At 47.5% G+C, this 13684-nt stretch overlaps 1 protein-coding gene across 1 annotated transcript in view; it reads left to right on the top strand.

Annotated features, from left to right (window-relative positions):
* The first annotated feature begins 1097 nt into the window (after positions 1 to 1097).
* Positions 1098 to 13684, top strand: part of lekr1 (Leucine-, glutamate- and lysine-rich protein 1) — a 104618-nt gene continuing 92031 nt past the window's right edge. Inside the window, exons 1-2 of the mRNA XM_085380715.1 lie at positions 1098 to 1258; positions 5504 to 5586. Coding sequence (XP_085236841.1) covers positions 1255 to 1258; positions 5504 to 5586 — 87 coding nt within the window. The 5' untranslated portion in view covers positions 1098 to 1254. The remainder of the gene's footprint in view (positions 1259 to 5503; positions 5587 to 13684) is intronic.

The following is a 13684-nucleotide window of genomic DNA, read 5'->3' as shown; positions in this document are numbered from 1 at the left end:
CCACTTTCTTTCTGCTGCCGAGGCAGATAAACAGGCACGGAAGGGAGGTAGGCTAGACTTAAGTGGGCGAATGCAATTTGCATCAGAGCGACTGAGTCTGCACGATTCATTGATGGGTCCATAAATAGTGCGGCACGCATCCCAAATAAAATCAGACCAGAGATCTCACCCTGCCTCACGCTCTCAATCTCTATTAGGAAAGACGGCATTCACAATTTTCCATCAGTCACGGGGAAAAATACAAAGATGACAGCAATGATGTCACAGGATAAGGCGCAAATGTAGGTCCAATGACATTTGTTAACCATTTACTACTATGAAACAATGTGTCCTGTAAAAGCCGACCCCCTGCGGGAATGTCTGGCCGCTATTTCGCATTAGTTCTGAGGCAATGAACTACATGCACACATCCCAAACAGCGCATGGAGTGTGTGACCTGTGCATGCGAGCAGGAAAAGCTCGGATAATGTGACTTCACGGCACTGTGCGTGTCGCTGTTTTACACACAATAACTCAAGTATGTCCTTTAAAAGTGACCCATTACTTCTATGGTCTCAGATTAGGCCTACATGAGGGGATCAACGCCAGTGTCGCCTTCCTGTGTGGTGCTAATGAGTGAAGGCAGCTTCGTGTGGTAACTAGGTTAAAGTTTGTAATTGAATCACACAGAGTATCAGTAGTTTTGCTTCTTTTCTTTTTTTCTTTTTTTGCCAAACTTGCCCATGTGAAACATGACACAGCTGGTCTGTTTATGCATTTAATATTTGTGGGTTTTTTTTTTATTGTAGTCATACTTGCTTTAGTAATAAACTTATGTATTATGCTGATATTATTTTATTTCAAAATATACCCATGTATACATAATAAGTATGGTTATGGTTAAAACTAACTTAAAGTACCCTATGTGCCTTCAGCACACTCCAGCTGCCCAAAACATGGAATAAGCAGTTGTCTTAAGTGTTGCTCAAGAGGTTAAAACAAAGCTGCTATAGCAACAAAGCAAACGGTTTCACAAATAAGTAACCGCTTTAAACGTGGTAGTGCGTGTCAAATGAAACAAAGGTCTCCAAGGTGGCTGCTTTTATTTTGGTAGACAATCAAGTATCCGGTGCTCGCGCTGGCTAACGTCGTGGTGATCTTTGGACGTTCTACGTGTAGTTACGTCGTAGCCATAGCAACAGCCAGCGCGTGGCTCGCGCAAGTTAAACTTGTTAATGCCTTGTTGTTATTTTTACCTATTTTTCAGGCCAGATAATGGGTAGGTAGCAGTTTGTTCTTTACTTCTTTACATAGTCGACACATAAAAAAGTAACAAGGCTGTACATTCGTTTAACCCCAGTTAACTAGACCGAAGAAGAAGCGCACTGATTTGTTTCTAGTGTTAAGAGTTTATTTTTCTTTTTTTTAATATTAGCCTTAGTTAGTTATTCTCTTTGACTCGTGTCCTTATGTTTTGTTTTGTTTTTAATTACACTTTGTGACATACTGAAATTAAAAAGTAGCTGGCTGCATTCTGTACACAGCGGCTAAACACATCGCTAAGCTGATCCAGCGTTTAGATATGTGTCTGCCTTCATTGGTAATGCATGCTCAGTGCTGTCCAGTTTTTAATATTTTATTCAGATTCATTATATTATAGACGTTTCTTCGCGCCAGCTGCTGCAGGAATACAACATGGTGTTGTGTTTTGGAGGGTGGTCGTGGGAAAGCTGCAGAAAGTTTTAGGTCTATGAAAACCTCTGAAATCTCATTCAAAACCTTCTCACACCTCTGCAGATTTGGATGTTTTTCAATCATGTACACATGCAGTTTGACGCTGTATTTATTTACCAGACAGTACGGGCATATATTTGTCATACAGGGAGTGCAGAATTATTAGGCAAATGAGTATTTTGTCCACATCATCCTCTTCATGCATGTTGTCTTACTCCAAGCTGTATAGGCTCCAAAGCCTACTACCAATTAAGCATATTAGGTGATGTGCATCTCTGTAATGAGAAGGGGTGTGGTCTAATGACATCAACACCCTATATCAGGTGTGCATAATTATTAGGCAACGTCCTTTCCTTTGGCAAAATGGGTCAAAAGAAGGACTTGACAGGCTCAGAAAAGTCAAAAATAGTGAGATATCTTACAGAGGGATGCAGCAGTCTCAAAATTGCAAAGCTTCTGAAGCGTGATCATCGAACAATCAAGCGTTTCATTCAAAATAGTCAACAGGGTCGCAAGAAGCATGTGGAAAAACCAAAGCGCAAAATAACTGCCCATGAACTGAGAAAAGTCAAGCGTGCAGTTGCCAAGATGCCACTTGCCACCAGTTTGGCCATATTTCAGAGCTGCAACATCACTGGAGTGCCCAAAAGCACAAGGTGTGCAATACTCAGAGACATGGGCAAGGTAAGAAAGGCTGAAAGACGACCACCACTGAACAAGACACACAAGCTGAAACGTCAAGACTGGGCCAAGAAATATCTCAAGACTGATTTTTCTAAGGTTTTATGGACTGATGAAATGAGAGTGAGTCTTGATGGGCCAGATGGATGGGCCCGTGGCTGGATTGGTAAAGGGCAGAGAGCTCCAGTCCGACTCAGACGCCAGCAAGGTGGAGGTGGAGTACTGGTTTGGGCTGGTATCATCAAAGATGAGCTTGTGGGGCCTTTTCGGGTTGAGGATGGAGTCAAGCTCAACTCCCAGTCCTACTGCCAGTTTCTGGAAGACACCTTCTTCAAGCAGTGGTACAGGAAGAAGTCTGCATCCTTCAAGAAAAACATGATTTTCATGCAGGACAATGCTCCATCACACGCGTCCAAGTACTCCACAGCGTGGCTGGCAAGAAAGGGTATAAAAGAAGAAAAACTAATGACATGGCCTCCTTGTTCACCTGATCTGAACCCCATTGAGAACCTGTGGTCCATCATCAAATGTGAGATTTACAAGGAAGGAAAACAGTACACCTCTCTGAACAGTGTCTGGGAGGCTGTGGTTGCTGCTGCACGCAATGTTGATGGTGAACAGATCAAAACACTGACAGAATCCATGGATGGCAGGCTTTTGAGTGTCCTTGCAAAGAAAGGTGGCTATATTGGTCGCTGATTTGTTTTTGTTTTGTTTTTGAATGTCAGAAATGTATATTTGTGAATGTGGAGATGTTATATTGGTTTCACTGGTAAAAATAAATAATTGAAATGGGTATATATTGTTTTTTGTTAAGTTGCCTAATAATTATGCACAGTAATAGTCACCTGCACACACAGATATCCCCCTAAAATAGCTAAAACTAAAAACAAACTAAAAACTACTTCCAAAAACATTCAGCTTTGATATTAATGAGTTTTTTGGGTTCATTGAGAACATGGTTGTTGTTCAATAATAAAATTATTCCTCAAAAATACAACTTGCCTAATAATTCTGCACTCCCTGTATATTGTACAACTATTACAGACTTCATGCTGCTATACTTCTTAAGCAGACAGTAGTCTTGGTGGATTATTAAAACACAGTTATATAATCTGACTGTGCATCCTTCATGATGATGATGGCTGAAGGCACATTTTCTTTCGCAGTAAAATCCTTTTTTTTAATGGCCTTCGATGCTTATCTTTGTGTTATTTAAGCCCCCTGTGAGCCCTGTTGACTTTTTGTGTTGTTGTGTATGTTTCCTCTCACGATTCAAGGCTTACACCCGTGCTGAATAGATGAGTTTATGAACAGCTTGCCTCTCTCACATTAGATTGATTAATAGTCCAATCAGGGCTAAAGCAGGCAAAATGTCACAGGGGAACGGTTGTCATGCAAAATCGGCCTTTTATATCTGTGTCCACGAAAAAGGGTAGGCTGGCTTAATGCTGTCACAGGGCGTCACTAATTTATCTGTGTTGTGTGAGCCAGTGATTGAGGATCTCTGCTGTGTTTTAAATGCAAAGCCTAAAGCCAGTAGGGGGGCAATCAGGATATTAGCGTGCGTGAGCATGAAGCCTGGTCTTTGATTGGATTGGGTTTATGTGTCTGCATTGCCGTGAGAGTGTGAAAGACACAGAGGGAGTACTCGTGCTTGTTTACATGCGAATTCTTGAAGGTTTTAGCGGGTGCATTGGGGCCAAACTGTCTGTCTTTGCATGACTTCATGGATTACTTGCAGTTGTTGATGTTTGTCTGTCTGTTTGCATTGTGCTGCTGGCCAAATCCTTTGTGTCTGTGCTGTACGTTTTCCCATACGTCTTCTCATTCAATATCTGCCAATGACCCGCAAAGTGCATTTAATGTGTGGCACATAGCAGGTCATCTGATGGGAGTGACCTCTGGGTCTGAGTTAGCCAGAGGTATCTAATTTGAGGTCAAGTGTTGGATTGGTGTGTTCCGTTCCCCTCACTAATGGCAAGCCGATAGATAAATGCCCTAAAAGCGTGCACTCGCACATAGACAGAGGCCTGGTTACGCTTGTGTTGCTGTTCTCCTCATGCGACCTTCTGCATCCATTCCCGCATGACTGACTTTATCTCAGGGAAAAGACCTTATCTGGGACTGTAGCAATTACACAAACTGAGAGCACAAGGCAGACAAATAATTGTTCTCTTGCATTACACCTATATATCACCTTCATCCTTAATAAACCATGACACACAGCACAGAAAGTTATTAGAGCCTTGCTTTTTTGCAAAGTCCCCAGGCTTGAAAATTGAAACAGTTTGCAGTCGAGGACAGGCAAGTGTTTGGCTGTGAAGTCAAAATACCTCCAGCAGCAAAAAGCTGCTACGGTCTCTTAGCTTAATGCTGTAATCTGAACTGATTAATCTACTGAATAGAGTGTACCACAAATGGGTTTAATATGGTGGACATCACGCTAAGGGATTTGCCCTTACATTAACCTTAGAGGCAAAGTGCTATTCATCAGTTTAAAAGTACCACCCACTTTTATGCTGAAAACAGCAGCCAAAATGCAGAAGCAGTGTATGAAAAACTAACTACACCCCATGATTCAGTGACTTTTAGAACCACTTTTATCAGCAATACCTTAAAATACTTTTTTTCTGTATGATTTTCTCACTTTCTCGCAGCTTTGTGCAGAAATTTTGGTCCACTTTTCTGTATAACATTGCTTCAGTTAATTGTTCATCTGAGGTTGTACTCACCTAATTTTAAGACCTGATTTTTATGCCCCAATACATAAAAAACAGAAGTGAAAGAAGGTGTACTTTCTTTTCACTTTGCCTGCAATAGCCCCATAAAAAAAACTCCAAAAAACTATCTTTCCATTAAAAGCTTTACCTGACCAACAAAATTGCTCACAAACAATTTTTTAAATCTATTAGTCATTCAGAAATGTATTCTTATGTACCAATTTGCTGCTGTTCTCTGTTGAATCTCAGCTTGCATTGATTATTTTGGACGGCTGGTCAAAAGAAGCAATTTCAAAATGCCATCTATCCGATGTTATATAAATGGTTTGATTACTTTATTCTCTTGAAAGTGAAAGACTAACTAAGCTAATTCTGCTTGTTTCTAGGAGACCAGGAGGTGGAGGAGAAAGACATAAGCGCGGACCTTCACAGTCCTCTGATCTACCCTTTGCCTGAAGAGATTCAAAAGGTTAGCACTACTTTGAAAGTTCCTGATTATTTTGGTTAGAATTATATCTGAACACATAGATTCTAGTCTTAACAAAGCAAAATTAGGTCATTTTCATTCTATACATGTGTTTGGACCGTACTGTACCTTTTAAAGCACCATGTTAATGAAACACCATCTTGAAACCACATATGTTGTTAACAAACGTGCTTCTTTTTACAACTCAGAAATGTAAATGTGTTGAAATTACATTTGTTGCAATGTGAGGTGTGCTTCGTCGCTGCACCCACTCCATATGCTGCACTAATCCATATAATTTGAATAAGAAATGGAACAATGCTTCCTCTTGTAATCTTCCATCTGTTTTAACGTAAAGCTAACACGGCAACGGCAGCGTGTTGCTTTGTCTCCGTGTCAATGTGAGGTGGCGGTTGCATTTTCCCATATGATATGCCATATGGTATGAATATTAATGATCAGGGAATCTTGCTTGTTTTTCCTTTTTAACCACGAATCACATTACAGTGGGGGAAATAATTATTTGACCCGCTGCTGAATTTGTGAATTCTGCAGGGGAAAGAAATGAAAGAAATCTCTTCCAAAGAAATCAAGAGTTTCTAAATTCTATGGCACTTTCATTTTAATGGAGAGAGACAGAATATCAAACAAAGATTTGGAAAAAAACCCAAACATCAAAGTTATAAAGTGATTAGCATGTCATGTAGAGAAAAGTGTATTTGATACCCAAGTAAAAAAAAACTTAGTACTTGATGGAGAAACCCTTGTTGGCAAGCACAGTGGTAAGATTTTCCTTGTTGTTGGTCACCAGGTTTGCACATGTCTCAGGAGGGATTTTAGGTTTCTTGGCTACTGCTTGGCAACTCGAAACTTCAGCTCCTTCCACAGATTTTCTATAGGATTGAGGTCTGGAGACTGCTAGGCCACTCCATGACCTTGATGTGCTTCTTCTTTAGCCACTCCTTTGTTGCCTCAGATCATTGTCATACCGGAAGACACATCCACGACTCCACGACATGTCTTCAATGTTTTGGTTGAGGGAAGGAGGATTTCAACCAAGATTTTATGTACACGGCCCCATCCATTGGCCCAGATGCAGGGAGGTCATCCTGTACCCGTAGCAGAAAAACAGCCTCAAAGCATAACGTTTCCACCTCCGTGCTTGACTGTGGGGATGGTGTTCTTTTGGTCACACTCAGGATTTCTCTTCTTTCTCCCAATCCTTTTCTGATCCTATAACCTCATCATTTAGATGTTCACTGGCAAACTTAAGACAGGCCTGTACTTGTGCCTTATCTAGAAGGGGACCTTGTGGGTCGATGCGTCTCTAACAGCATTACCATCAACACAGGAGCATCACAGGGATGTGTCCTCTCGCCACTGCTCTACTCCCTCTACACTTCAGACTGTGTGGCCACCCATGGCTCCAACACCATTGTGAAGTTTGCTGACGACACAGCGCCATCTCCGACAACGATGAGGCGGCCTACATGGATGAAGTGAAGAATCTGGCATCATGATGCCAGGACAACCACCTCCAGCTGAACGTTGGCAAGACCAAGGAGCTGGTGGTGGACTTCAGAAGGAGTCAGCACAGAGACTACAAGCCCATTATCATCAATGGAGCTCCAGTGGAGAGGGTGCAGTCCTTCAAGTATCTTGATGTCCACATCTCCTCAGACCTGACATGGGCTGCCCACATTCAGGTCCAGACCAAAAAGGCTAGGCAGCGCCTGTACTACCTACGACAACTGAGGAAGTTCAGGGTCTCTCCAGAGATCCTCAGGATTTTCTATAGAGGCGCTGTGGAGAGCATCCTCACACAGAACATCACATCCTGGTTTGGGAACAGCTGTGTTAAGGACCAAAAAGCCCTTCAGAGATTGATCCATACAGCAGAACGCTGCTGCAGGATTGCTCTCCCCCTGCTTCAGGACACCTACACCAGGAGATGCCGGACTACAGTGGGGCAAAAAAGTATTTAGTCAGCCACCGATTGTGCAAGTTCCCCCACCTAAAATGATGACAGAGGTCAGTAATTTGCACCAGAGGAACACTTCAACTGTGAGAGACAGAATGTGAAAAAAAAATCCATGAATCCACATGGTAGGATTTGTAAAGAATTTATTCGTAAATCAGGGTGGAAAATAAGTATTTGGTCAATAACAAAAATACAACTCAATACTTTGTAACATAACCTTTGTTGGCAATAACAGAGGTCAAACGTTTACTATAGGTCTTTACCAGGTTTGCACACACAGTAGCTGGTATTTTGGCCCATTCCTCCATGCAGATCTTCTCGAGAGCAGTGATGTTTTGGGGCTGTCGCCGAGCAACACGGACTTTCAACTCCCGCCACAGATTTTCTATGGGGTTGAGGTCTGGAGACTGGCTAGGCCACTCCAGGACTTTCAAATGCTTCTTACGGAGCCACTCCTTTGTTTCCCGGGCGGTATGTTTTGGATCATTGTCATGTTGGAAGACCCAGCCTCGTTTCATCTTCAAAGTTCTCACTGATGGAAGGAGGTTTTGGCTCAAAATCTCACGATACATGGCCCCATTCATTCTGTCCTTAACACGGATCAGTCGTCCTGTCCCCTTGGCAGAAAAACAGCCCCATAGCATGATGTTTCCACCCCCATGCTTCACAGTAGGTATGGTGTTCTTGGGATGCAACTCAGTATTCTTCTTCCTCCAAACACGACGAGTTGAGTTTATACCAAAAAGTTCTACTTTGGTTTCATCTGACCACATGACATTCTCCCAATCCTCTGCTGTATCATCCATGTGCTCTCTGGCAAACTTCAGACGGGCCTGGACATGCACTGGCTTCAGCAGCGGAACACGTCTGGCACTGCGGGATTTGATTCCCTGCCGTTGTAGTGTGTTACTGATGGTGACCTTTGTTGCTTTGGTCCCAGCTCTCTGCAGGTCATTCACCAGGTCCCCCCGTGTGGTTCTGGGATCTTTGCTCACCGTTCTCATGATCATTTTGACCCCACGGGATGAGATCTTGCGTGGAGCCCCAGATCGAGGGAGATTATCAGTGGTCTTGTATGTCTTCCATTTTCTGATGATTGCTCCCACAGTTGATTTTTTCACACCAAGCTGCTTGCCTATTGTAGATTCACTCTTCCCAGTCTGGTGCAGGTCTACAATACTTTTCCTGGTGTCCTTCGAAAGCTCTTTGGTCTTGGCCATGGCGGAGTTTGGAGTCTGACTGTTTGAGGCTGTGGACAGGTGTCTTTTATACAGATGATGAGTTCAAACAGGTGCCATTCATACAGGTAATGATTGGGGGACAGAAAACCTTCTTACAGAAGACGTTACAGGTCTGTGAGAGCCAGAGATCTTCCTTGTTTGAGGTGACCAAATACTTATTTTCCACCCTGATTTACGAATAAATTCTTTACAAATCCTACCATGTGAATTCATGGATTTTTTTTTCACATTCTGTCTCTCACAGTTGAAGTGTACCTCTGGTGCAAATTACTGACCTCTGTCATCATTTTAAGTGGGGGAACTTGCACAATCGGTGGCTGACTAAATACTTTTTTGCCCCACTGTAGAGCAGCGCAGATACTGAAGGACCCGTCCCATCCTGGCAACAAACTGTTCCAACTTCTGCAATCCGGTAGAAGGTTCCGCATCATCCGGGCAAGGACAGAGAGACTCAAGAGGGGCTTCTATCCCCAAGCCATCCGGGCCCAAAACCAAACATTTCACTGTGTGTTATACTTGTATAACTATGCATGTGATGAATAAAGAACCTTGAACCTTGAACACCATGAGGCAAGTCTTGTATGAAGCCAAATTTTCCAGTGACAATAGTATCGTTAGTATCCTTACAGCCAGCAGCTGGTTAATAATGATGGGGACCTTTGAAACTGTCTTTCTGTATCTGTAGATCTCAAAAGGCTATGGAGCTTGACAATACACCCTTGTCTTTGCCTGTCTGCGTGTGTACTATACCCTTGCTTTCGCTGCCTAGGGTTGGGTGTATAATCTTAAGACACTATCATGATTTTGATTAAAACTGTCATGATCCTGGGTCCTTTTGACCCAGCGTTTTGTGTTTTCTCTTCGCGATTTTGGTTCTGTTCTCTAATTGGTGTTTACCCTGTTCCCCCCCGTGTGTTCCTGTTTTATTGTGAAGGTCTGCGTCTTATGTGAGTGTTTTCAGTTTGCCTCCCTGGTCTCGTCATGTTAATCACTCCCAGCTGTGTCTCCCACCTGTGTGTAATCTCCCTGTGTTCTCTGAGTGTATTTAAGTTGTATTTTCTGTCTTGGTAATCGCTGGTTCGTCTGTGTTGTTTCCCCTCGCTCTCCCTGTATGTATTTCTCCGGACCTCCCTGCATCCTCATTCTGGTTTGTCTTATTAGTTTACCCAGTTTAGGTTTCCGGTTTCATGTTTTGTCGCCACCGCTGTTTGTACTCACACCCCTGTAAATAAACACTCATCTGCACCAGAGCTGCCGCATTTTGGGTCCTATTTCATATTCCACACGGCTTGCCCCGGCAAACCGTGACAGTACGAACCAGCCACCATGGACCCAGCGGCAGTGAATCCGTCCGAGGAGCTCCAGGACGACATTGCGTACAATGTGGAGATTCTCCTCGGGCTATGGCTGGAGAACCCTCCAGAGGAGCTTCGTCGTGCCGTGGAAAGTCGGCTACAACGGCTCTTTTCTGGCCTGCCATGGCTTCTGCAGTCGCTTCCTCCGACCATGCAGGCTTTTCTCCGGCTCACACCGCACCTTCTCTCAGCCACTCCTGCCTCGCTGCCCGACTCGCCGGATGTGATCTTGCCCGGCCCGTCGGAGCTGTCTGCGGGGAGGAAACGCCGATCGCGCCGCAAGCGCGCCACCCCACAGCCGGACGTTCGGGCTTCTAAATCGCCGGCTGTGGTGAGTGAGGACTCTTTTTCATTTTCGGACTGCATGACTGTTCATTCAGGGGCTGCGTTTTGTGTGGCGGATGTCAACGCGAGCTGCTTATCGCCTGTGCAGCTACCGGCAGCTAAGTTAGCTCCCCCGCAGCCACTCTCAGCTCGGTTAGCTCCCCCGCAGCCACTCTCAGCTCGGTTAGCTCCCCCGCAGCCAGTGCTCCTCTCAGCTCAGTCTCCTGTGCCTCCTTCAGTTCAGTCTCCAGTGTCCCCTTCGGTTCAGTCTCCAGTGTCCCCTTCGGTTCAGTCTCCAGTGTCCCCTTCAGTTCAGTCTCCAGTGCCACCCTCAGTTCAGTCTCCAGTGCCACCCTCAGTTCAGTCTCCAGTGCCGCCTGTAGCGCAGGCCCCAGTAGCTCCAGTGCCGCCTGTAGCGCAGGCCCCAGTAGCTCCAGTGCCGCCTGTAGCGCAGGCCCCAGTAGCTCCAGTGCCGCCTGTAGCGCAGGCCCCAGTAACTCCAGTGCCCCCGCTACCCGTAGCTCTGGCTCCAGTATCACCGGTTTCACTCATTCACTCCATGCAGGGAGAAAGTTTAATTTCACCTCAAGGTGCTTTTCATGGTTCAGCCGCCATTGGCACAGTTTGCCGCTCCAGGGCTTCCCCAGAGGCTAGGTCTCAGTCCCTGGCTGATTCTGGACCCCTGAAGTTTATGCAGCCACCTGAGAACTGCACCATGTCAGCGTTGCCTGGGCAGAGCCAGTGCTCAGTGCATCGCCAGTTGCCTTCGTGTTTGCCAGAGGACTCCATGACTGCTGGCTTAGTGGTGACTTCTGCTGGAGGGTCCGTAGGACCGCTCCGGCCTTCGTCTCTAGTCTCCGCTGGGGGGTCCGAGGGACCGCTCCGGCCTTCGTCTCCTGTCTCCGCTGGAGGGTCCGAGGGGCCCGTTCAGCCTCCTGCCTCCGCTGGAGGGTCCGAGGGGCCCGTTCAGCCTCCTGCCTCCGCTGGAGGGTCCGAGGGGCCCGTTCAGCCCGTCCAGCCGCCTGCTGTAGCTCCATCATCATCCTCGCCTGCTGCAGCTCCAGGGCCTTCAGCCTCGCCTGGCCCAGCCTCCGTGTCTTCAGCCTCGCCTGGCCCGGCCTCCGTGTCTTCAGCCTCGCCTGGCCCGGCCTCCGTGTCTTCAGCCTCGCCTGGCCCGGCCTCCGTGTCTTCAGCCTCGCCTGGTCCGGCCTCAGAGCCTTCAGCCTCGCCTGGTCCAGCCTCAGAGCCTTCAGCCTCGCCTGGTCCGGCCTCTGCCTGTGCTTCGCCTGGTCCGGCCTCTGCCTGTGCTTCGCCTGGTCCGGCTTCAGCCTGTGCTTCGCCTGGTCCGGCCTCTGCTGCCTCGCCTGGTCCGGATCGCCATCGCCTGAGTCGCCGCCGTTGCCTTCCGCACAGTCGGCCCCCTGAACTGCTCCGTCGTCTCCCTCGTCGCCGCCGTTGCCTTCCGCACGGCCGGCCCCCGGACCGCCATCGCCTGAGTGGCCGCCATTGCCTTCCGCACGGCCGGCCCCCCGAACTGTGTCCACGTCGCCGCCGTTGCCGTCCGCACGGCCGGCCCCCCCGAACTGTGTCCACGTCGCCGCCGTTGCCGTCCGCACGGCCGGCCCCCCCGAACTGTGTCCACGTCGCCGCCGTTGCCGTCCGCACGGTCGGCCCCCTGAACTGTTTTGGACTCCTGTGCTGTCGGCCCCCTGAACTCTTCTGTTTTGGACTCTGTTTTTTCCTGTGTTCTGGTGTGCTTCGTTTCTTTTGGTTTTGGACTCGTTTTTTGTTTTTGTCTTTTGGCCTTCTGGTGCTCCGTTTTTTTTTTTGCTTCGAGCCCTCCTTCCTGGGCCCCCGCCGCCCGCCCTGGTCGGGTTGTTTTCTGTTTTTTCTGGCTGTTTTGTTTCTTGTTGGGCTGTCTGGGGCCAGCCTTTGAGGGGGGGGGGGGGGGTACTGTCATGATCCTGGGTCCTTTTGACCCAGCGTTTTGTGTTTTCTCTTCGCGATTTTGGTTCTGTTCTCTAATTGGTGTTTACCCTGTTCCCCCCCGTGTGTTCCTGTTTTATTGTGAAGGTCTGCGTCTTATGTGAGTGTTTTCAGTTTGCCTCCCTGGTCTCGTCATGTTAATCACTCCCAGCTGTGTCTCCCACCTGTGTGTAATCTCCCTGTGTTCTCTGAGTGTATTTAAGTTGTATTTTCTGTCTTGGTAATCGCTGGTTCGTCTGTGTTGTTTCCCCTCGCTCTCCCTGTATGTATTTCTCCGGACCTCCCTGCATCCTCATTCTGGTTTGTCTTATTAGTTTACCCAGTTTAGGTTTCCGGTTTCATGTTTTGTCGCCACCGCTGTTTGTACTCACACCCCTGTAAATAAACACTCATCTGCACCAGAGCTGCCGCATTTTGGGTCCTATTTCATATTCCACACGGCTTGCCCCGGCAAACCGTGACAGTACGAACCAGCCACCATGGACCCAGCGGCAGTGAATCCGTCCGAGGAGCTCCAGGACGACATTGCGTACAATGTGGAGATTCTCCTCGGGCTATGGCTGGAGAACCCTCCAGAGGAGCTTCGTCGTGCCGTGGAAAGTCGGCTACAACGGCTCTTTTCTGGCCTGCCATGGCTTCTGCAGTCGCTTCCTCCGACCATGCAGGCTTTTCTCCGGCTCACACCGCACCTTCTCTCAGCCACTCCTGCCTCGCTGCCCGACTCGCCGGATGTGATCTTGCCCGGCCCGTCGGAGCTGTCTGCGGGGAGGAAACGCCGATCGCGCCGCAAGCGCGCCACCCCACAGCCGGACGTTCGGGCTTCTAAATCGCCGGCTGTGGTGAGTGAGGACTCTTTTTCATTTTCGGACTGCATGACTGTTCATTCAGGGGCTGCGTTTTGTGTGGCGGATGTCAACGCGAGCTGCTTATCGCCTGTGCAGCTACCGGCAGCTAAGTTAGCTCCCCCGCAGCCACTCTCAGCTCGGTTAGCTCCCCCGCAGCCACTCTCAGCTCGGTTAGCTCCCCCGCAGCCAGTGCTCCTCTCAGCTCAGTCTCCTGTGCCTCCTTCAGTTCAGTCTCCAGTGTCCCCTTCGGTTCAGTCTCCAGTGTCCCCTTCGGTTCAGTCTCCAGTGTCCCCTTCAGTTCAGTCTCCAGTGCCACCCTCAGTTCAGTCTCCAGTGCCACCCTCAGTTCAGTCTCCAGTGCCGCCTGTA

This window comes from Rhamphochromis longiceps, linkage group LG14 (genome assembly GCF_057381845.1).
Source record: "Rhamphochromis longiceps isolate RC_006_pf linkage group LG14, R_longiceps_female_GT1.1, whole genome shotgun sequence".
NCBI classification, from domain to species: domain Eukaryota; kingdom Metazoa; phylum Chordata; class Actinopteri; order Cichliformes; family Cichlidae; genus Rhamphochromis; species Rhamphochromis longiceps.
This window is presented reverse-complemented; position numbering and strand designations above follow the sequence as displayed.